This window comes from Cucurbita pepo, chromosome 17 (genome assembly GCF_057944985.1).
Source record: "Cucurbita pepo subsp. pepo isolate OVF chromosome 17, ASM5794498v1, whole genome shotgun sequence".
Lineage (NCBI taxonomy): Eukaryota > Viridiplantae > Streptophyta > Magnoliopsida > Cucurbitales > Cucurbitaceae > Cucurbita > Cucurbita pepo.
The window spans coordinates 1,470,869-1,495,552 of record NC_141814.1 but is presented as its reverse complement, the minus strand read 5'-3'; the positions used below and the strand labels follow the sequence as shown (position 1 = coordinate 1,495,552).

General features: G+C 37.3%; 4 protein-coding genes across 4 annotated transcripts; 2 read left to right on the top strand and 2 right to left on the bottom strand.

Moving 5' to 3' along the window:
- The first annotated feature begins 158 nt into the window (after positions 1 to 158).
- Positions 159 to 2,783, top strand: LOC111778393 (small ribosomal subunit protein uS19x). The gene is made up of 4 exons (XM_023658184.2): positions 159 to 315; positions 409 to 557; positions 655 to 712; positions 2,356 to 2,783. The coding sequence occupies exons 1-4, from the start codon at positions 313 to 315 to the stop codon at positions 2,602 to 2,604; spliced, it is 459 nt and encodes a 152-aa protein (XP_023513952.1). The 5' UTR covers positions 159 to 312; the 3' UTR covers positions 2,605 to 2,783.
- Positions 2,784 to 3,950: 1,167 nt separating this feature from the next.
- Positions 3,951 to 5,271, bottom strand: LOC111778392 (transcription factor bHLH92-like). Its single transcript, XM_087119028.1, has 3 exons — positions 4,839 to 5,271; positions 4,432 to 4,725; positions 3,951 to 4,194 (listed from the first exon to the last, which is right to left on the bottom strand). Exons 1-3 carry the CDS (start codon positions 5,208 to 5,210, stop codon positions 4,078 to 4,080), a joined length of 783 nt encoding a protein of 260 aa, XP_086975154.1. The 5' UTR covers positions 5,211 to 5,271; the 3' UTR covers positions 3,951 to 4,077.
- Positions 5,272 to 6,461: 1,190 nt separating this feature from the next.
- Positions 6,462 to 11,073, bottom strand: LOC111778391 (protein SIEVE ELEMENT OCCLUSION B). Its single transcript, XM_023658181.2, has 7 exons — positions 10,802 to 11,073; positions 10,627 to 10,728; positions 10,107 to 10,555; positions 9,930 to 10,027; positions 8,811 to 8,944; positions 8,255 to 8,731; positions 6,462 to 7,246 (listed from the first exon to the last, which is right to left on the bottom strand). Exons 1-7 carry the CDS (start codon positions 11,039 to 11,041, stop codon positions 6,665 to 6,667), a joined length of 2,082 nt encoding a protein of 693 aa, XP_023513949.2. The 5' UTR covers positions 11,042 to 11,073; the 3' UTR covers positions 6,462 to 6,664.
- A 6,678-nt stretch (positions 11,074 to 17,751) lies between these two features.
- Positions 17,752 to 24,550, top strand: LOC147787394 (protein SIEVE ELEMENT OCCLUSION B-like). The gene is made up of 7 exons (XM_087119212.1): positions 17,752 to 17,890; positions 19,138 to 19,355; positions 19,483 to 19,538; positions 19,749 to 19,846; positions 19,992 to 20,125; positions 20,220 to 20,690; positions 23,880 to 24,550. The coding sequence occupies exons 1-7, from the start codon at positions 17,752 to 17,754 to the stop codon at positions 24,465 to 24,467; spliced, it is 1,704 nt and encodes a 567-aa protein (XP_086975338.1). The 3' UTR covers positions 24,468 to 24,550.
- The last annotated feature ends 134 nt before the right edge of the window (positions 24,551 to 24,684 follow it).

Sequence of the window (24,684 nt, the reverse complement as noted above, 5' to 3'; positions counted from 1 at the left end):
AAAATGATAATAGGTCTCGTGTTAATAATTAATATTATTAAAAAAAAAAAAGTGAATATAGATACCGATCGATGCAAAAGAAATATATCTAATATTGGGCCTTAAATGGGCTTCACTGTAGGCCCAAGTCAGAAGCCCGAATGATCAAAACTGGTTCTTCTCGGCCTAGGGTTTCAGCCATTAGAGTTGCAGTTTCTGACCAATCTATATATAGACCGCCGAAAAAGAAAGCCTTGAGACCCTGCAGATTCGGAAGCATTCTCCCGCCGATTAGTTCTGCTTTCATATCTCGGAGAGTTGAAAACCTAAACCATGGTAAATTTTCAACACTTGATTTTCCGTAATTTATCGTCTCTTTCTCTCTCTCTCTTCCAGTTTCGTTAATGGCGTTGCTTCGGCCATCTTCAGGCGGATGTAGAAGCCGATGTTGCAGTGGCGGGACAGCCAAAGAAGAGAACGTTCAAGAAGTTCAGCTTCCGCGGCGTCGATTTGGATGCTTTGCTCGACATGTCTACCGATGAGCTCGTCAAGCTCTTCACTGCTCGTGCTCGCAGAAGGTATCTATTACTGAATATATGTCATGAATTTATTTCGAGTTAATTCGATTTTTTTTTTTTTTAATCTTAATTTTCTATTGGATGATTTTTGGGATAGGTTTCGAAGGGGTTTGACTAGGAAGCCAATGGCCCTTATCAAGAAGCTCCGCAAAGCGGTAACTATCTTTTAGATCCTTTTCTTAACTCTTAAGACAATTCATTGGAGGACTCACTTTACATTATTTGGTATTGTTTCCTTGAATGCACTGGCTGTATGCAAGTGGGTATAATTGTTGATGGACTCGTTACTGTATTGTTGTGCATCTGAGATGTAATTCGAGTGATTTCTAGGGGAAAATTTATGTAGTTAGACATGATATCTTTAATTTACGTTCCATGGATCCTTTTCTAGGCTGGTATTAACTTCTATGCTCCATCTTGACCTGCAATTTACTTTAAATGAACATTAGTAAAATAGAACACTCGCCAAGATTTTCATTAGCATAATCTTTCGCCCTGAATCTTAGGATGTAGAATTGTGCTCTCTTGGTTTTTTGTTACACCCTTCAAAGATATTGGAGAAACTAGTTTGTCGTGATATTGCCGACAGGTTATTATGATGGGAAATTGGAATCAGTTTTGACACAAATAAATGAACTCTCTTTAATTTGTTAGAAACCACCGATCTCCACACTGGTATGATATTGTCCACTTTGAGCATAAGCTCTCGTGGCTTTGTCTTTTGGTTTACCAAAAACCCTTATACCAATGGAGATGTATTCATTACTTGTAAACCCATGATCATCCCCTTAATTCCATTGTGGGACTCCCTCCAAACAATTCTCAACAATACTCCCATTGAACAGAGTACACCATAAACTCTCCTGAGGCCTATGTAGCCCTTGAACAACTTCCCTTTAATCGAGGTTTGACTCCTTTCTCAGGAGCTCTTGAACAAAGTACACTCTTTGTTCGATACTCGAGTCACTTTTGACTACACCTTGAGGCTAGAAACTCCTTTGTTTGACACTTGAGGATTCTATTGTCATGGCTAAATTAGGGGCATCACTCTGATAATATGTTAGAAACCATGGACCTCAACAATAGTATGATATTGTCCACTTTAAGCATAAGCTCTCATGACTTTCCCCAAAAGGCCTCATACCAATAGAATTGTATTCATTACTTGTTAACCCATGATCATCCCCTTAATTAGTTATTAGACTCCCACCCAACAATCCTCAACATTATTTATCCTGAACTTTGTAGGCTTCATTATTAATTTAGGTATAACTTTATCTCCCACTACTGCTTCTTGCTATGACAACCTTCTTTTTGCCCTTGATTTATCATATCCTGAAGTGGGATCATACCCAATGGTAGCTTTGTAAATTTTATTTATCATGAATCTCTGAAGCTCTAATTATACCGTTGTGTTAGTTTTTTAATATCCTTGTCTTTGCTATTGGCTTTCCCATAACCACCAATGGGAAGTTACGGTCATGGCCCATCGGTAGATTTGGAAGTTAATGTGCCTTGAGTCTTTGCAATTCATCATTATACTTCTGAGTTCTAACAGGATGGGATCATACACCAATGGTAGATTTGAAAGTAATTTTCCTGGAGGCTCTGAATTTCATCATTATACTTAGGAGCTTGGTAGACTTGAAAATATATGTACAATGAATCTCTGAAATTCATCATGTTTGTGCCCTTGTCTTCCCACCTGGATATCTTTCCTTCAACCACAAGCAGAAGAATAGGTTTCTTATTTTTTTTTTTCTCTCGTCTCATTCATTTTCTTTGCTGCGTTGAATAGAAAAGGGAAGCACCTCCCGGTGAGAAGCCAGAGCCTGTACGAACTCACCTCCGTAATATGATCATCGTCCCAGAGATGATTGGAAGCATCATTGGTGTTTACAATGGAAAAACCTTCAACCAAGTTGAAATCAAGCCAGAGATGATCGGGCATTACCTAGCAGAGTTTTCGATTTCATACAAGCCTGTTAAGCACGGTAGACCCGGTATTGGTGCCACCCACTCTTCAAGGTTCATTCCTCTAAAGTGAAATCTGAGTTCATTTCTTGCTTCCTTAGTTTTGTTATATTTCTACAAGGTTGTTGATCAGATTTTGTTCTTAGTTTTTGCCCATTTTTCTATGCTTCATATCTGATTAGAACCACCATGGAAGCTGGTTTTATTCTTACTTGTTTCAACTAAATGCAGACTTGTAGACTTGGTTGCTTCCTAGTTTTGTTTTAAAATTTTTCAAGTCATGAATCTCATATCTAAGTCTTCTTCAAAGGTACCGAGCTTCTATTTTTATTTAAAATTTAAAGCATAAAAGATAAAATTTCATGATCATAAATGTATTTTATAACTTCGCTTTTTTATTAAAAATTGTAACAGGATGTTATATGTTTGTAACTTTTTCTTCATCTGCCCTTATTTTACTTCTCTTGTTATGATGTCATATGTTTATTATATTTAATACTTAGTATACAAACTTGATATTAACAATTATTTTTCTTTGAATACAATTCATAAAAAGGTTAAAGAACATTAAAAAATCTGTCCCAATTATACATTAAAATTCTATTATTCCAAGTAAATTTAGAATAACCCATCGTTGTTCTTACCATTTAGATATGAATTCTTAATTATTCACTCCAAACATGATGATATAAAGAACATTTGTAATCATACATTCTATACATAAACACAAGAATATTATAAAGATACGTGAAGTTTATCATGTATAAATTATTCAACCCAAGATATATTATTGAATTGAACAAAATTGAAACAAAAACTTACTAGAAAAACATGGTTAGATATGAACTATTAGAAATAGATCTCCCTAAGCCAACATCTATGACTATGACTATCGTGTTTGACTATTGTGTTGTGTGCAGGTGACCAAATAAGAGGTGACATTGATTTGGGGTAGTGGGAGTTGACCGCATATGATCGAAGGACAAAGGTGATCTAGAAAAACATGATAATCGAAGTATTTATTAAGGGAGACTATAAACTTCTGCTTCGACAAATTAAGAAAGGAATAAATATGAGCGACAATTGCCTCTCATGATCGAAAATAAAAAGCTTGCTCGAGAAGGCTGCATGACATCAAATATCCCGTCAACCAAAAAGGACAAAAACAACAATGCATTGTGATGTTATTTATTTCCTAGTTTGTACACGTTTTTGTCATTATATTTTATTCACTTGGTTTAATTTTGTCTTTTTTTTCTTTTCTTATAGCATCTCTAATTCTAACCTTTTAATAATTTAAATTTTCTCTAAAATATTGCAGCTTGACTAATACTGAGTGCCGAAAGAATAATTTATATATTCTTTTTTTTGGGAAATGACTCTATTAAATAGTTCATCTAAAACGTGTTAAACATGGTAAATTCAAATTAAAACATAAAATTAGAAATTCAAGTCAACCACAAAACTATATATTTATTTATTTACAACAAGACACGCCAAAATAATATATATAAAAAAAGAAAATTCCAACGTGTCTATTAAGACTTCAAATTGTGGACCCATCTTTTACGTCATGGGAACCTTCCTCGCATTGCCTTTGAAATTTCCTCTCTATTTCGCTTACCGTCATCTGTAACGCTCTTTCCACTTCGGCACCTCTCATCTGCCCATCAAACCAACCAAACAACCAAAATTTCTTCCAAATCCATAAATTATTACACGAATTCAACCCAATACGTTCAACTTTAAAACTTAAACAGAGATATTTTAAGAACAGATTGTTTACTTCATTCAATTTTCTCTTAGAGAAAATTGAGTGTCTTGTAATTTCTTTTCGATTGATGTTAATAGAGTTACGTTACCTATTTGACACAAATTTAAAAGAGTCGGGTGATCTTACGTGAGAATCAATGGCGATGTGCGTTGAAAACCGAGAGTCCAAGAAAGTGGCATGAATAGCTTTGGCATTCACTCCAACAGTTTTGAGAAGATTAAGAACACCCAGCATAGAGTTAATCCCAGATGAAGGGTTAGCCACTGCAACCCTAATTGGTGTTGTCCCCTTCTCTTGCTTTCTCTTCTTTGCTGATAACGCCATTTCCAGCTCTATATTTCTCTTCTTTAGCATTCCCTCTGAGGCTTTCAGCTCCTCTATCATCCTTGCCGCCATTTGAACAATCGAATTCTTGTCGTTCTACAAAAACAAAATAACACATACAATATCAACAACGACCCTTCGTCTGTGTAAAATTTTTCTCTTGTTAGACATAATTACGACTCTTCATAATAATATGATATTGACAGGACCTTAGTTTTAATTGGAAGCATAGAGTGGAGTTCATAGTAACTCCGTCTATGTTTCTCTCTCCTCATCCTCTCGTTCACCATGTGCCTATGACTTCTTTCTCTCTCTAGATCTCCCATTTTAGCTGGTTTCTTTTTTTCTTGCCACTGCTTTCTCCAGTACCCGATCACCCTCTTGTGGACGTTCTCCGAATAGGTGGCGGTGATGGTGGTGGCGGTGATAGGATTGTTCTTTTGCCTCGATCTGATGGCGGGTTGGGGCAGATATGGTACGAAAGCACTTATCTGTCCCGGAGCGGGGTCGGAGACGGGAATTGGAGCGTCGAGCCAATAGAGATCAGTATGCCAGAATTCCACGGGAAAACCATCATCCATTGGAGGGAAAAAAATTGTATTTTTCTTTTTAAATTGTGGGGGAATAGAGGGTGTGGGTTTGATGTGTGTATTTATATGTTTTGGGGATGGAAGGAAGATCATAAATAATAAATAATAAATAATAATAATAATTGAGGGTATTGAACACGTGGTAAATGAGATTATTGTGGACTTTTTAGGTGGGTTTATTTTTGGTCAAATTTCCCAAGTGGCTCGTTTTGGAAGACTTGAATTTAAGGGGACTATCGTGGGTCCCACTCCTTCCAATGGGGTCAACGTTTTCTGACTAAGCTTCACAGTCTGCAGTTGGTCACCTAATCACTGCTACATTTCCACGTAGGTATTTCTTATAATATTAGGCTAAATTAATAAATATACAACTTTTATCATTAATTCTATATGAATCCATTAATACACTTAAATTTAATATATATATATATATATATATATATTTATTTATTTATTTATGGCTGTTAATATTTGGATTAAAAAATTTCTTTAAAAAAAAAAGTTTAAAATACAAATTTTTGAGTTGGTTAGTTCCGCAGTTAGGATGATTTATATAAATTTTTATTTTAAATAAAATTTAAATATTAGTGAGAAAAATATTTATTATTGGATAAATTATTTTTTCACTAGGGAGAAGTTGACAACTAGTTGTTGTAGTAATTTTTGAGACATTTCAGGTCTGACACACCTACACATGATATTTCTGAAACATTATACTCTCTGTAAATAGAAGAGTAAAACACTAGAATATGAAAAAGACATAAAAAGGTTGGGCTTGTCATGGGCATGCGGCCATGGGCAACATGCCTTGGACGAGCATGACCGTGACATCCTCCCCCACCTAATTGGTTGACGTCCCTGTCAACCGACTACTTTCAAACCTGGCGATGTGGGTGGCAGCGGAGGTAAGATCTTCGACGCGTTCCCTGCTGGTTTCCTCTGTAGGGAGATTCTTCCATTTGACAAGGAATTCACGAATCGTCCGTACATATCTTCCTATCTTCCTAACCTTATCGGCTAGGATCTCCTCTATTTCTTTGCTGTCTCTTTGTTTCAGATCGATGTTCAGTCTCGTGATTACATTTCGCTGATCGTCGTCCGGGTCAGGGTGATAGATGAGAGAATAGATAATTAAATAGATGCATGTATAATTGTATATCAAGCAAAATTATATTTTTAAAATTAATAATAATTTCGATTAAATTCAATTCAACTCAATTTAATTTAGAACCTCCTAACTAATTCAATGCATAAAATTTTAATTTATTTAAACGGAATCCAACTTAAATAAATTTATAATCCGAATTCATATAAAAATACAATTAAGAACAAGAGCATCCATAAGTATAACCACATGGCTTTATGAACTCAACATGCAGAAGAGGCAGCCAAATGGTGTTATTCAGCCATAGTAGAAATAGAAGAAGCAATAATAAGGTGATGATCTAAAGAACATTAGGGCGGCCATGGCAGCAAGTGAATCTGATACCACTTCCCATGTATCGGCGACACACCGGGCACATAACGGTTAGCGGTATCCACCCGCTATATCCCATAATATTCACATGCGTGCATTCAAGGCTTTTACTAGTGAGCTCATCGAAGTAATCTTTGAAAGAATCCGAGAAGCCTACTCGACGTAGGTTTTTCTTCCATGTTTGAAACTCCTCTAATGCTTTTACGATCAAGTCCCCGCCCCCAACCATGACGACGGTCTGGCCTTTGGTTACTATTGTCCAACCCTTTTCGTTTTCGTAAGATATCAGTCGTGAAATATGTTCGGTTGCGGTCGAACCTTGTAGCTGATGCTTGAGAATGAAGAAACTCCGTTGCGCGGTCCAGAAACGAGACATGATGGTTGGATCAGGCTCTCCTTTTTGGTTCAATCCTAGGGGTACTAATTCAAAGGTTATTCCTTCTTCTCTTAGCACTGGGTCTCTTTTAATGGCTTCGGCTGTGTCTTCAAATCTTTTAATCCATCCCTGATTGTGTCCTCCGTAGAATATCATAGTCCTTTCCTTGTTAATCTGAGAGAAGGAATAATCAGATGAGATTCACACAACTCCAATGGATTTTAATTTTTAGTTGTTAGAAAGTTTAGCGGTTAGTAAACAAGAACATTTCATATTGTTCATGGAAAACAAGAACGTTAATGTAATAACCCAAGCCCATCACTAGCAGATATTGTCCTTTTTGAGCTTTCACTTTCGTACTTCTCTTCCTAGGGAGAAGTTTTCACACTCTTATAAAGAATGTTTTGTTCCCCTCTGCAACCGATGTAGGACCTCGCTGAACTCTGAAGGGAGATGGACACTGGGCGGTGTGCCAGTGAGGACGCTGGCCCCTAAAGAGGTTAGATTGTGAGATCCCACATCGATTGGAGAGTAACGATGTGAGTGAGGACGCTGGGCTCCGAGAGGGGGTGGATTGTGAGATTCCACATCAATTAGAGAGGAATGAATGTCAGTGAGGACGCTGGCCCTGAATGGGCTTTCCCTTTCGTACTTCTCTTCCTAGGGAGAGGTTTTCACACTCTTGTAAATAATGTTTTGTTCCCCTCTGCAACCGATGTAGGACCTCGCTGAACCCTGAAGGGGGATGGACACTGGGCGGTGTGCCAGTGAGGACGCTGGACCCCTAAAGAGGTTAGATTGTGAGATCCCACATCGATTGGATAGTAATGATGCGAGTGAGGACGTTGAGCTCCGAGAGGGGTGGATTGTGAGATTCCACATCAATTAGAGAGGAATGAGTGTTAGCGAGGACGTTGGCCCTAAAGGAGGGTGGATTATGAGATCTCACATCGATCGGAGAGGAATGAATGCCAGCGAGTACGCTGGGTCTCAAAGAGAGGTGGATTGTGAGATCTCACATTATTGGAGAGAAGAATCAAACATTCCTTAGAAGGGTGTGGAAACCTCTCCCTAGCAGACGCGATTTAAAAATCTTGAAGGGAAGTTTGGAAGGGAAAGCCCAAAAATGACAATATCTACCTCGGGACGAGTAGATGATAGATTTTTAGGAGAGGAATGTACCATGGCCAAGCTGTTCAACCTAGGTTGATCAGTGAATTTGACAACAGTTGAATCAATCCAACTCCTTTTCAACAAAGCATTTGCTCTCTCATACGTAAAAGGAATAGCCTCTTTCTCCCAAATTCGAGTCAAATGAACTGCATTGGGGAATTCAATCTTGGATTGTGTGTTTAGAACAACAATCAACAAATCTTCTCTAACTTCCCATTTCTCTTCCAAGAACCTCAAACCCGCAACCTTTGTATCAAATGGCACCGCATACCATTTCATTATAGATATCAAAGCTTCATAAGCTTCCTCATCACCTTCAGCAGGAGGGTCTGATATCACAGGAACCCATACAATTTCATGCTTGTTTCCCTTCTTCACCTCATTGTAAACCACATTCAGGCTATCAAGATCTTCTTTTGAAACATCTAATCGCTTTGAAACTATTAATATCAAATTCTTTTCCTTCAGGAAATCTTCAATGTATTCCTGCATCGTTCAGTACAAGTGTTGGAATCACAAATGATATCAATTTTTGAGTGAATTAAGAAAGTGTGTGTTTGAAGACCTCCAAACGAGTAGAACAGTTTATGAGAGGCCTGGCTTTGTGTTTGCCATGTATCAGCTTGGAAAGGAACAAGGTAATATCAATAGGAAAATGATCAGTTTGGTCCACCAGCCATCTATAAAGCTCTACCTCTTCTGCAATACATAAACCAAATTTCTTTTCTTTAAGTATATCGCCACAAAAGAAAAAAGAAAAAATTTAACCGTCCAAGCTCATCGCTAGCCGTATCTGGAGTTTCTTTTCCAAATTTCCCCTCAAGGTTTTTAAAATAGGTATGCTAGGGAGAGGTTTCTACACCGGAATGTTTCATTTTCTCCTCCCACCAATCGATATGGGATCTCACAATCCACACCCAGATGTCCTCGTTGGGCTTTCCCTTTTGGACTTCCCTCGAAGTTTTTAAAACGCGTCTGCTACGGATAGGGAGAGGTTTCCACACCATTATAAAGAATACTTTGTTCTCCTCTCCAACCGATGTGGGATCTCACAATCCATGCCCTGATATCCTCTTTGGGTTTTCTCTTTCGAGCTTCCCCTCAAGATTTTAAAAAAGCGTCTGTTAGGTAGAAGTTTCAAGACCCTCATAAAGAATGTTTCGTTCTCCTCCTCAACCGATGTGGGATCTCACAATCCAGGCCTCGATGTCCTCTTGGGGCTTTCCCTTTCGGGCTTCCCTTCAAGATTTTTAAAACACGTCTGCTAGGTAGAGGTTTCCACACCCTTATAAAGAATGCTTCGTTCTCCTCTCCAACCGATGTGAGATCTCACAATCCACCCCCTTCTCTGACACTTGTTCCCTTCTCCAATCGATGTGGGACCCCCTAATCAACCCCTTTCGGGGCCAGCGTCCTTGCTGGCACAGCACCTCGTGTCCACCCCTTTCGGGGCTCAGCCTCCTCACTGGCACATCACCCCAGTGTCTGGCTTTGATACCATTTGTAACCGTCAAAACCCACCACTAGTAAATATTGTCCTTTTTCGACTTTCACTCAAGGTTTTTAAAACTAGTCTGTTAGGAGAGGTTTTCACACCCTTATAAAAAGAATGATTCGTTCTCCTCCCCAAACGATGTGGGATCTTACAAAAATAAAACTTCCACCGAAGACAAAAGAAACGGACCTTGTTGTTTCATGATGAACTGATGATGCTTCTCAAGTGTTACAAGTATGGATCTCTTTTTCTCAGTCAATTCATTCAAATATTTATGGGTTTGACCTCTGAACTTGCATCAATAATCATTAGAATAATAATAAAGAAAAAAAGTATAATTCATTTTAATAAGAAGAACAATCTTACTCCGTGCCAGAAAGATAGCAATGAAGATCAATGCTGGAAGCCACAAGAGCATGAACAATCCAATAAGAAACCAATGGGATCCGGCGAAGTGCCGCAGACAATTCAGGCACTTCTTTGATATCATATTTGGACAAGTTCTTGAATTCATTCATGTATTTAATGGCCTTCAAGCAGCTGTATATCAAACTGTTGGGCCCAAAAAACACCTGCCCATATTGCACAGAATCCAGCTCCTTCCTCAGCGAACCCACTCGCTTGATCATCGCCAACGATTTAGCGAGCGGGTCCGAGCGCGAGTAATTGTCGAGGTGCCACAAAGCTCCATAGTTCATAGCGAACGCCGCGAAGATCAGCACGGCCTTCGCCTCCCATGAATATTTGGTCAGCTTACTTAGAATATCAAGAGTTGTTTTGTGAGCTATATCTATCCCAGCAGCCTTACATCCCATCTGAAAATTGACATTATTTCAATACAAAAGTAGTGAGGTTAAAATCTCAAGATTTTTGGCTAAGTAAAGACCTGTTTTGAGATATCATGAAGGGTGCAAACTGGTGGTTCAATTGAGGAGGGATATGTGAAGGAGTCATCTGAAAGTTCAACATGCACTTTGCTTCCCTGAGCCTAAAATGATCATAAAAATTTGCATAAGAAGGGAGAATAAGAAGGGGAGAGATTAAGGCATGTGATATCTAACCCAATGAGAAGCTGCGGAAATCTGATCCGAGGATTTAATGACGTTTTCGATGAACAAAATGTAGTCGTTAAGGTCGATCTTTATTGTCTCGTCGTCGCCATGTTTGGTGAATAAGTGATTCATGATAACATCGTCGGATAAGTGCTTTAGATTCGTCTGTTCCTTGTCTGTTTTTTGCATTAGAGCGAGCGCCAATGGAACGGCCGAGATCTTGGGACGAGGTGCAAATGAAGCACACATGATTTTGGTTTGGTTAGTTGTAGCAAGCAAGATTTGGGAGTAGGGATAGAGAGATTTGTATCTTATTTATAGCCCCCACAAGGGTGGAAAATGAGAGATAAAGCAAAGAATTTGGGAGTTTTTCAAAGAAAGAATAATGAATGTAATGGTGGAGATGGGAGCTTTAGTGAAGCTTTTCTATAAGGCTTCATTAAAGAATATGCATTTGGGGCACCTCATATTGACTAAATATATATATATATATATATATATATATATATATATATATATATATATATATATATATATATATATATATATATATATATATATATATATATATATATATTTTAAGCGTCATAATTGAAGTCGAGAAAAGAAATTTAATTGGTGTAACTCTCGACATAACAACCCAAGTTCATTCTAGCAGATGTTGTACTCTTAGTGCTTTCCCTTCCGAGCTTCCCTTCAAGTTTTTTAAAACGCGTCTGGGGAGGTTTCCAGACCCAATATGCTTCGTTCCTCTCTCTAACCAACGTGGGATTTCATGGTCCACCCTCTTCAGGGCCTAGCATCCATGCTGACAATCGTTTCTCTTTTCAAACGATGTGAGATCTCAAAATCCACCTCCCTTCGAGATCCAATGTTCTCGTTGGCACTCAGTTCCTCTCTCTAATCGATGTAGGGTCTCACAATTGGGTAATAAGTTAACTCAAAATTCTCAAAGTAACCATCATTCACAAGGAAAAGGGGTCCTTCAACATTTTCATGCATCTCGTGAGACATGACTACGTCATCTATTTGTCTTGAATTATGCTGAGGAGGTCAACAACATAGAATTGCTCCAAGTTAACACGATATTAAGTTAACAAGGGAGAAGTTGTAAGATTGAATAATTCCTTATCCCACATGTGATAATATTCTTGAAAAAGAAATCGAATTATATTTGCACATTCTATATTACTCAACGATTCTATAGCATAGATCAAATCTAAGAACCCTAATATAAAATCTCATTTATTGATCATTAGGAGGTAGGCTTTTATTGATGAGGATGAATTAATTGAATATATGTACCAAAAGTCTCTTCATACTCGAATATATGAAAGTTTAATTGAATGGAATAAGTTATTAGCTAATCATAGCAAATATTTTTCTTTTTTTTTTCTTTAAATTTTTGTTAGGAAAATTCCTATGGTTTATTTGTTCAAAAAGGGTATGATAAAGCATTAAGACTCCAAATCATTTGATGGGCGACCAAGGTTTTGAAAAAGAATCTTATTTCTAATGGGATTTTCGGTTTAAGAAATGAAAATGTAATCCTATTTCTAGGTCTTCTGAAACTCAGTTTTAGGAACATCGTCATCTAATCTAATTGTTTCTGAACTCGTCCCTGAGCCTAAGGCCACTTACCAAGAAGATTCGCCCAAACGTAGTGGCTGCTTCTTGGCCACGCCCCCCCACAACTAGATACAAGATACTTGATCTAAATTCTCAAATAGTACCTATTGCGGATATTAATTATGAGTAGCAGCCAAAAATTTGTTTCCATTTTTTGTGATATTATGCATGAATCATGGATCAGTTATATCATGGCGAATTCTCGGTCTCACTATTTCATTGTCTCTTCCTCTCGGTCGAGCAATTCCTATATTCATAAGAATCAATAAGAAAATGAACCGGGAAAGAGGTTGGTTTTGATCTATTCGACTATTACATCTAAACATGTGGGTTTGTTCATTTTGATTGACGACAACCAGCTGACAGACAATGAAAAATAAGTTCCAACCACTTGGCAACACTTTCTTAATAAGTAGTAAGTGAAATGATTCGTTTTTGAAACTCCAAAATGAAGATTTGAACGCTTTTTGATAAACCAATAGAAATTTGGACACCATAAAGCATAGGACAGAGAAACACGACCACAGGTATTTCGCTTCGAGTATACAGGTAAGGATAGATGCTGATCTTTAAACACAAGTATTATGAATATTGATAAATTATGATTTTTTTTTTGCTTGCTAAGAGTTTCAAAGTTTTTGAAATTTCTCTCTTCCTATTAAGGATGAAAAAGAGTTGAATAGGAGTTAAAATGGCAAAAAAAAAAAAAAAAAAAAAAAAAAAAAAAAAAACTAGACCGCTCTCCTCACAAAAGGGGTCGCAGTTATCAGGTTGTTTATCAAAAGCACAGGTCTCCACAAAGTTGTAAGACCATGTATGGGGACTGACGTATGTCCAGTGCCGGAAAGTCATGGAAGTTGGTGACCTGATGATAGGAGAGCCGGCCACCGAAGCCCCAGTGAATGACGATCATAACTATAATGGTGGGTTGGGGGTTGGATATGTATGTGTTAAGGATATTTAGTAATAAATTATACTTTCCCGTATATATTATATTTGATATTTTATTATAAGACAAATATCTAATATTTGCCTTATTACCATAGGTATCTTTCCATTTATTGTTATTTCCATTTATTACTATTTCCATATCCTTGTAATTATTTGATTATAAATAAGATAACTTTCACACCATTTAGGTGTGGTGGATTAATCAAACATTCATATGGTATCAGAGCCCTTTTCGGTTTAACAACCCCGATCCCTTATTTTCAATGGCTTTTGAAATCTTCTACTGTTCTTCTCCACCACCACTGCTGGCTTTGACGCCGCAGGGGCAGTCGTCATGGCTGCCACATGCAGAGCCGATTGATTACTCTTCGGCTCCACCCTTTTGACCTCCAAATCATCCTTCGCCATACTCTGTACATACAACCTCACCTTTTCCAAACATAGTCTCTTTCATTTTCTTCCCAATTTTCCCTTTATCCTTCATCCTTCACATAAACCCTAATCTTAGGATCTTCATCAGCATTCCTCTTCGGAAATATACAGAATCTCGATAAGCCTATCGACCTTTTGCAGAGATTTACCTTTGGAATCTAGGCGCCGCACTGACATCTTTGCCAACCAAGTTGCCGCCGCCCTTCTCGCCAAAATTGGCTCCTTCGCCCCAATGTGGCGACTCTTCCGGCTGCCCTTCTTGCCAAAATTGGCTCCTTCGCCCAATGTGGCGACTCTTCCGGCTTCAACATTGTCTTTGTCCCTTGCTCTAGGTTTCCCCTTCTACTTCTTGGGGTTAGACATATTCTCACCAGAGCCAAGACAGCATCGTCGCTAAGCGACAATCCCTCTTCATGGGATAGACATATTCTCGCCGAAGCCAAGGCAGCATCGCCGCTAAGCAGCAATCCCTCTGCAATTTTCGATGGCCAAGAAAGTGTTTCTCTACGCCTCCTCTGAACCAGGTTGTTGACATCTTCACGAAAAGTGTTTCTCAACCTCTTTGAATTTTTCAGATCCAAGCTTCACGTTCGTTCAAATCCAATGCTCAGCTTGCGGTGGGGTGTTAAGGATATTTAGTAATAAATTATACTTTCCCGTATATATTATATTTGATATTTAGGCAAATATCTAATATTCGCCTTATTACCATAGGTATCTTTCCATTTATTGTTATTTCCATTTATTACTATTTCCATATCCTTGTAATTTATTTGATTATAAATAAGATAACTTTCACACCATTTAGGTGTGGTGGATTAATCAAACATTCACAGTATGGTTCACATACGAGTAGTCATGCGTGACTGGAAGATGTAGGTGCACTCATTGCGCGACACGTTACAGTTGTGGATTAGGGCTTCCGATTATCGCTTCCTGCATTCAATCTCTGGAAGACGTACATTTTTCGCTTTACTACCGTTTTGTTGGAAAAGGGATAGTGAAAGAGATAGGAATAGATAAAATAGATGAAAGTTGCACTGTTTTGTTATTGTTTTCTGACTCAATGCTTACACGGTTACACAATTCCAGTATTTATAGCTTATACACCGGACCAGAAATAGTAAATCATGGAAATCCAGATAAATTCAAATCTACTAACAATCTTCTAAAATCTGGTTGGTAGTTATAAATATTTGAATCATATCTCAACTACTTTAAATCATATCTTCATTTTGAATACTTTGAATCATATCTCAACACTCCCCCTTGATTCAAAGTTGCAGAGGTCAAGTACAGAGCTTTTCTTTTGACAAGACCTTCGTAAGTATGTCTGTTTTAACCCGTACAATGTCTGTCTCAGCTTGTATACCTTTGTTTCTTTGTCTTCCTTTATGAATCCCTCTAGCGGTGTTACATAAACCTCTTCTTGTAAATCTCCATAAAACTTTTCGTTTGGTAGGTCAACCATATCCCATGTTCCATCTTTCTTAACGGACTGCATCTCTATTGCCATGGCTTTCTTCCTGTCTTCTTTTTCAGTTGCTTCTTCATAATTCATAGTGTCTGAAACAGTAAGAGTACATTGACATGGTGTATATATGTCAGCTAAAGATTTATACTTCCTTGGAGGTGTCTCATCTGAAAGTTCTTCAAGAGAAGAACAGTGATGCTGAAGATGATGTACCCTAAATCAGGTACAAATTGAACATTATCTAATTGTTTTATCTTACCATGACTGGTTTCGACTTTCACGGTACCTCTTCCTTTAACTTGCATCTCTTTTGTATTTCCAAGTTGCACCTTAATTTCTTGCGTCTCATCAAGCTCTTTGAATAAGGATTTGGTGCCTGTCATATGGTTCGAGCATCCGCTATCAACAAACCATAAGTCACTTTTTTTTGGATTGTATCCATGCATGCCATAAACAACTTTTCTTCTTCTTCTTCTTCATTCTCTGCTCCAAAATTCATTAGTTGATTTTTATACCAACAATCAGATTTTGTATGCCCATACGTTCTGCAAGGGTAACATTGTATGACATTCCTTTGTTCATTGAATTGTCTCTAACCATCACTTCTCCATCTACCCCTGTTATCACGACCACCATGGACGTTGCGAAATCCCCCTTTTCCACGACTTCTACCTGCTAAATGAATATTTTCTCTTTCGTTGTTTTCATTGTTGGTTGTCTCCTTCACTTGTAGTGCCTTTTCTTTGTTCCTTTCTGATGCTCTATTGATTCTTGCCTCATGAGCCTGAAGCGAGCCCATCAGTTCATCAACGGAGAGTGTGGATAGATCCTTCGCTTCTTCTATGGTAGCCACCACATGGTCAAACTTTGGAGTCAAGCTTCTCAACACCTTTGCAACAATTGTTTCGTTTGAAATTTTCTCTCCATAGGTACACATCTGACTGACTATTGTCATTGCTCTTGACAAAAAATCAACAATTGATTCACCATTCGTCATGAGCAAAGTTTTAAAATCACGTCTTAGAGATTGCAATTTCACTGTCATGACATTTGAATTTCCCTGGAACTCCTTCGGTAGAATTGACCATGCTTGCTTTGATGTGGTTGCTGCTGCAATTCGTGAAAAGATAGTCTCATGAACTGCTTGCTGAATAATGAATAGAGCCTTGGCATCGTTTTTTCTTGGTTTCTCTTAGTCTCTCCTTTTCTTCTATTGTGGGTTCTAATAAATCAACAAACCCGTGCTCCACCAAGTCCCATAGCTTCTGCGATCTGAGTCTCTACCACTCATATTTCTCACCATTAAAGATAGACAACAACGGTGCAGAGGAAGAAAAACCAGCTACTGACATTTTTGTTTTGTGAAAGAAAATAATCACTCACCCTCATATTGAAGAAACTTGGCTCTGATACCAAAATTGTTGGAAAATGGATAGTGAAAGAGATAAGAATAGTTAAAATAGATGAAAGCGGGAGTGCTTTGTTATTGTTGTCTGACTCAATGACTCATTGTTAGAAAATGGATAGTGAAAGAGATACGAATAGATAAAATAGATGAAAGCTGGAGTGCTTTGTTATTGTTTTCTGACTCAATGACTCAATGCTTAGAGTTACACAATTCCCGTATGTATAGCTTAGTAAATCATGGAAATCTAGATAAATTCAAATCTACTAACAATCTTAAAAAATCTTAGTAGTTTGAATATTTGAATCATATCTAACTACTTTAAATCATATCTTCATTTTGAATACTTTGAATCATATCTCAACACGTTTGACACATGTTCTTCACTTGACGAGACGCGCTCTGCCTCCCTTTGTGTGGCATGTGTCCTTGCCATCGCTTGATGCATTCTTCCTCGCCCTGCCACCTTCAAGGTTTATTTTTCAGATTTACAGTATTTCGTGTTTTTCTTATTTTCTTTTAGTTTTTGTATCTTTTTCTGTATAACTCAATTCAATACGGTTTTTTTCACTAAAGTTATTGTTTAATCAAGCTATCCAACAGAAATAGTTTCATTCGGTTTTATTAATCATGGAGAAAAATAATAAATAATCGTGTTGAAATTAGGCTCAAAATTCATAAACTCATGGTTCATGAGGATAAGATTTTTTGAGAATAGGACGTTTGGAAATAAGATGCTATATAAAGTTTTGATTTTTTTTTTTGTAATCAATCTTAATAATTAACATCACATAGATGATTTTAATAAAACTATATAAATTTATATTCGTAAACATTTAGTACTAACTTATCATTCAAAAATTAAATGTTGTATTTAGTAAAGTAAATTATATTAAATGAGATATATTTATAAATCTTATATAATTATAATTTGGAATTGTGAGAGACGATTAGAGGGTGAGGAACCATGCTCCTGATCGATCCAGACCTAAGGAGTCGGAACTGAGTAACTTGGATACGTAAATATTTGTCTAGATCGCCAAATCGTTCTAGAGACAAAAGACCACCATGACAACTTCAGAGAAAATGAAGGTAGCATGTAGGCAGGTAGCAGTCGGTGTAATGTTTGTGAAGCTTCCAGTTCCCTGTCCATCCAAAGGTACCGTTGAGCTAGGCGTGAAGCTTCCAGTTCCCTGTTCATCCAAAGGTACTGTTGAGTTAGGCGTGAGGCTTGTTAGAGATGTACGACTTGAGTAGGAGAGTTTGACTGGACTATCCTGCGCGGTGGGTCCATCCTGCGGGAGGATGTTGATCATGTGGATAGTTAGCAGAGTTGGTAAGGGTAGCGCTCTTGACTTTGGGCAACTCCATGACATGTGGGATGAGTTCACATTTACCTCCCATGGTTGACTAGCAGGCTAGCACTCATCATACTGTCCCCGTCTGATAGAGTGTTCCTTAAGGTAGTGCCTCAACTCCAGACATCGGTCACCATTGCATAAGTTAGCTAGCTACCCAAGTCTGAGCACAACAAGAACGACATACCTAGATCCTAAAGATAGCTCGTGGCCTCCGACTAGGTCAATGATGCGATGAGGGCCTACAAGTTGGTTGCTTATTATGTATATGAATGTACTCATTTCTTTTTACATCTTTTTTTCAGGTGCATGACCATATTGGTCAAGGTGAAAGGGTGCTCGGGAACTTAGTAGTCACAAAAGAATATCGACTCAGGACATTTGTCTAGTTCACATATTATGTATCACGCATTCAATTATCTCTTTAAATAAACATAACATACATCTAAGCATGCCTTCGGTTTCACTTTGGTATTGCAAACAATGTTATAAAGTTTTAAATTCGTGGGAAAATTCATATTCGATTTTCTGTCTTTTCATTCATTCATCTTGTATTGCATAATTTGTTTAGTCATATCCAATCTTTCGACGCTTCAAAATTTGGGGCGTGACATCTCTTTTATCTTTCGATTACAAATGATTTTTTTGATAATACAAACTCACTATTGATCTAGCCGACTCAAATCCAATATCAACAAAAGCTAAACTATGAAGTAAAACATATGATTCGTTGGTTTATTTATACCAAACTTGATGCTTGAAGATTTGCACCCCCTCCGGCATAACATATATATAAAGCCACCAGGTGAAGCACGATTCATACGATATGGTCCCACTTTTACGGCTTGTTAGCTAAAGCTCTCGCTCCACCAGCTACCTAATATGCAATATTCTTTAATTGAGATAAAAAAAAGACAAAACGTTTTCATAAAGGTATTGCTTCTTCTTCAACTTTATCTCCCCTTTCTTCACTTATCAAGAGCTATAAGAGACGTTATTAAGAGCAAATGGCACAACAATTTCTTCCTTCCCTCTTCCTATTTACATTTGTTCTTAGTTTCCCAATCCCTCCTTTGTGAAATCATGTCTCTGTCAGTTCCCAACAACCCCGTTGCTTCATTGCACCATCCAAAGCTTTCAACCTCCACCAAGGACGACCAAAGCATAAGGCACTTATCCGACGAGACAGTGATCGGCCACATTTATACTAAACATCGTGAGGACGATAGTGTCAAGATCGACATCGATAATTACCTTGCACTCGTTGAAAGTATCATCACAACTGCTGACCGAATCACCGAAACTGTTACTCACGTACTCATTTCTACCTATCATGTCTATTTTCTCGTCATTAATTGCTATCTTTTTAGTTTAGTTTATATATGTATGTGATTGATCCATAACCAAGATCGACATCGATATATATGTATGTTATTGAATTATTCATATTATCGTTGCTACCCGAATTGAAATTTCAAGTTACTTGAATGAGACCGAGTAAGTTCATAATTATTCTTCTCTTGTTTATCTCCATTGTTTTAAATCACTTTTTTCATATTTATGAAATCATATTGGTAATTCATTCTTTATTGAATGAATTTATTTTAATTTTTTTAAAATAAAACAATGTAGCTTTTCAAGCTCAACTTTTTGCCAAATTTATTTGATTCTTCAATCAACTCAATGATTTTGTAATAATATTTTCAGGGGCCAATCACAAAGGTATCTGAATGACTTGGCCGAAAAGATCAACCATTTACTCTGTACGATTGAAAATCATCTCAACGTCATTCGAGAACAACAAGGTCAATTTTCAATTTAAACATGTTTGTAGAGAAGAGAGAGTAAAATATCTTTTCAACCAAAACTTAGATTTTTACTACATATGTATATGTTAAGTTGCTAACTTCAAAATCATATGTTTTTGTTTTTTTAATATTTTGGATGCAGAGTGGATTGATCTTTATAGATGGCTTGTGGGTCACATTGATAATTCTCCCACTCGGATAACTTTAGTTCTGGCTAAGCTTATTGAAGGCAAGGTCGAGGCAAAGCCTTTCATAGATGGTTCTACTCGATTGCAGGTCTTTGCCTTACAATTTTATAGTACAAACGAACATTTTGTTTTTATAATCAGATATATTTAACATACACACGTGATATCTTATGCGTTTGTAGGTTAGTGTTGAAGATGCTTTGAGAGACAAGAACGTGATCTTGTTAATTTCTGGATTAGATATCTCGGATGATGATATTAGAGCTGTTGATTTAGTTTACAATGAAGTGAGAAAGGAGGATAAGTATAAGATTGTTTGGATTCCAGTTATTCCTGAATATTTTCGAGAAGAAGAAGCTCGAAAGAAATATGAGTACTTAAGCTCTTTAATGAAGTGGTACATTGTGCCATACACAAGAAAGATTGCAGGTTGGAGATATCTGGAGGAGAATTGGCAATTTAGACAAGACCCATTAGTTGTTGTTATGAACTCCGAATCAAAGGTTGAATTTGCAAATGCAATCCATTTAATCCGAGTTTGGGGAGCTGAAGCCATTCTGTTCACGAAGGATAGAACTCTTGCTTTATTGAAAAAGAATTGGCCTGAGTTCACCCTTCTAAAATTTATTGAGGAACCAAGATTGCGAAGTTGGGTATGTAAATATAACGTTTTTTCATTAATTTCCACATATTTATGCGTTTAGCAATGTTGTTTTGACTCGTACTTCATGTCTTGTTAAAGATCATGTATTTGTTTAGATTGCTGTCAGTTAGTATCTAATTAAATCTCGTTAGGAGTTAGATTTAGTTTTTGATTTGATTTAGTTTTGATTTAATTTGATTTTGATTTGTTTACTGGTTTGTTACCAGATTTTCTCCCGATATTTTAGGTAGATTTTCTGAATATCTTTTGTATTCTCGGTATAAATATGGAGCATTCTTGCTCTCCAAAATTCAATCTTCTTATCAATTATTCAATCAATCCCTCTTTCACTAACAATTGGTATCAGAGCTATCTTCTTAAGGGATCTGTGAGATCAAAATGGGAGGAGAATCTAGTTTTTTCGCTGTTGCACCACCAGTTTTCGATGGAGACAATTATCAAATGTGGGCAGTTCGTATGGAGACCTATTTGGAGGCCTTGGATCTTTGGGAAGCAATAGAAGAGGATTACGAGGTTCCTCCGCTTCCAGCAAATCCTACTGTAGCACAAATCAAATTACAGAAGGAAAAGAAGACAAGGAAATCAAAGGCGAAAGCTTGCCTATTTGCCGCTGTATCACAAATGATCTTCATGCGAATAATGTCTCTCAAAACAGCAAAAGGAAATCTGGGATTATCTCAAGGCCGAATATGAAGGAGATGAGAGGATTCGTGGAATGAAAGCCCTAAATTTGATTAGGGATTTCGAGTTGCAGAAGATGAAGGAGTCAGAGTCGGTGAAAGAGTACTCTGACAGACTTCTCAGCATTGCCAACAAGGTGAGATTGCTTGGTTTTGTTTTAAATGATTCAAGGATCGTTGAAAAGCTGCTAGTCACTGTTCCAGAGAAGTTTGAAGCCACCATTACTACTCTGGAGAACACCAAAGACTTGTCAAAGATTTCTCTTACAGAGCTCTTGAATGCTTTACAAGCACAAGAGCAAAGGAGGTCTATGAGGCAAGAAGGGGTGATTGAAGGTGCCTTACGTGTTAAGCATCAAGACAGCAGCAGGTATAAAAACAATAAAAATTTCAAAAATCAATTGACGTATGGAGATTCATCTGCCAATTATCAGAAGACAAAAGGAGGAGTTTCAAAAAATCCTATCCACCTTGCCGCCATTGTGAGAAGAAAGGTCATCCACCATACAAGTGTTGGAGAAGACCTGACGCCTTCTGCTCCAAATGCAATCAACTTGGACATGAAGCTGTGATCTGCAAAGCCAAAGATCTGGTGAAAGAAGTAGATGCACAGGTAGTTGATCAAGAAGAAGAAGAAGAAGAAGAAGATCAATTGTGTATGGTCACTTCTTCCTCAAGCAAAGAATCAAGCGAGAGCTGGTTGATTGACAGTGGGTGCACAAATCACATGACATATGACAAGGAGTCTTTTGAGGAATTAAGAGACACCGAAGAAGATAAGAGAGTGAGGATTGGCAATGGTGAACACTTGGAAGTCAAGGGTAAAGGCACAGTAGCTATAACAAGTTATGAAGGTACAAAATTTATTCCAGATGTTTTATTTGTGCCTAAAATTGATCAAAATATCTTAAGTGTTGGTCAATTACTTGATAAAGGCTATAAAGTGTTGTTTGAGAATAAGCAGTGTTTGATCAAAGATGCTAGTGGCAAAGACTTGTTCAATGTCAAAATGGAAGGAAAAAGCTTTGCTCTAAATCCGACGGCCTTTATATCCAGAGTTAGTGCCACTGAGATTTGGCACAAAAGACTTAGACACTTTCATCATCGAGGTTTGCTTCAGATTCAATCAAAGAAGCTGGTAGAAGAACTCACTGACATTGATGAGGACATGTCTCCTTGCCGTACTTGTAATTTTGGGAAGCAACATAGGCAACCCTTTCCTAAACAGGCATGGAGAGGCTCGAAAAAGCTGCAACTGGTTCATACTAAGCTTTGTAGTCCTCAGCGAACACCATCATTAAATGGTAATCTTTATTACATTGCTTTTATTAATGTTGGATATTCTTGCTGAAGCAAAAGTCAGAAGTTGCGAGTGTATTTTGGAAATTCAAAGCCAAAGTTGAGAATGAAGATGCATGCTTGATTCAGACTATAAGATCAGATAATAGCAAGGAGTACACTTCAGAAACTTTTAACCGGTTTTGTGAAGAGGCTGAAATTGAACATCAATTGACAACACCATACACTCCTCAACAGGATAACGTCACTGAAAGGAGGAATAAATTCATAATGGAGATGATGAGATACATGGTTCATGAGAAGGATCTTCCAAAACGTTTTTGGAGAAAAGCAGCAAACACTGTTGTGTGCTTGCAAAATCGAATTTCAACAAAAGCTGTGAAGGATCTGACACCATTTGAAGTTTGGTATGGTTACAAACGTTCTTTAAAGTTCCTTAGAGTATTTAGGTGTCTTTGCTTCACTCACATTCCACAGGTCAAGCGTGATAAGCTTGACAAAAAGTCAGAAGTGGCATCTTTGTTGGGTATAGCACTATATCCAAAGCTTATAAAGTTTTTCAACCACACACTAGTCATGTTATTGTGAGCCGAGATGTTCATTTTGCTGGAAATGAGCAATGGAATTGGGAAGAACTTACGAAGGTGAATCAGATTTCTAATGCACCAAACAATTTCTTTGGTAGCATGTTAGAAGAGTCTGAAGATAAACGACTAGAAGAGTCTGAAGATGAACAACAAGATGCTTCGGTTGATGATGCACCTGTCAGAGGAGGAGCTTTCAGTGATCAAGAAAAACAAAACTTGAGAGTTGGTTGATCGACCTCTAAACAGAAAGATAATTAGAGTAAGATGAGTGTTCAGAAAAAAGCTTGGAGTTCACACCATCTAAACAAGGAGTGTTAAAGATCATGTATTTGTTTAGATTGCTGTCAGTTAGTATCTAATTAAATCTCGTTAGGAGTTAGATTTAGTTTTTGATTTGATTTAGTTTTGATTTAATTTGAGTTTGATTTGTTTACTGGTTTGTTACCAGATTTTCTCCCGATATTTTAGGTAGATTTTCTGAATATCTTTTGTATTCTCTGTATAAATATGGAGCATTCTGGCTCTCCAAAATTCAATCTTCTTATCAATTATTCAATCAATCCCTCTTTCACTAACAATGTCTTGACATATCCAATATTTCATCTTTGTTAGGTCAATCAAGATAGGACCATCCTATTTTATGGAGGAAAAGATTCAAATTGGATTCAACAATTCGAAGAGAAAGTAGTAGAAATTAAGAACGACCCATATATTAAAGAAAAAGGACATACATTTGAACTTGTTCGTGTGGGAAAGAAAATCAATGAGGTGAATGATTTTACATTGACACCTCGTTTTTGGATCAAACAATGGAGTTATTTCGTAATCAAGAGTCAAACAACAGATTCAAGTGCAACTGAAACAACGGAAGATATTTTACGATTAATATCTTATAAAGATGAAAATGGTTGGGCAGTTTTAGCAGTTGGCTCAACTCCATTGCTTGTAGGTCGAGGCAATTTGATTTTGACAGTTCTCGAACGTTTTAACGAATGGAAAACAACTTTGGGCAATGAAGCCTTCCATGATGTCTTTAAAGACGAGTTCGGCCTGCCACGCCTGTTAAATCGCCCATGTGAAAGAGTTACACTTCCTCAATTTAGTGGGTGGATTCCAATGAAAGTAAATTGTCCTGAATGTCCTCTCGCCATGGAGATTGGTATAAGCTTCAAGTGTAACGGCGGGGGTCGTGAGGACTAATGATGTCAACAATAATATACTCTTTATAATACTATATGTACTACTACTAAATAATATGAGGTGATCCGACAATATGGAATCCTACTATTTGTATCATCAAGTTTGAGCTTGTTATGCTACAACTAAACGTGATTATTTCTTATTGATGAAAGCCGGTTGGTTCTTCTTTCTCTTCTCCTTAGTTTTTAAAAGAATTACTTTTAAGTGAGGTTTTTCA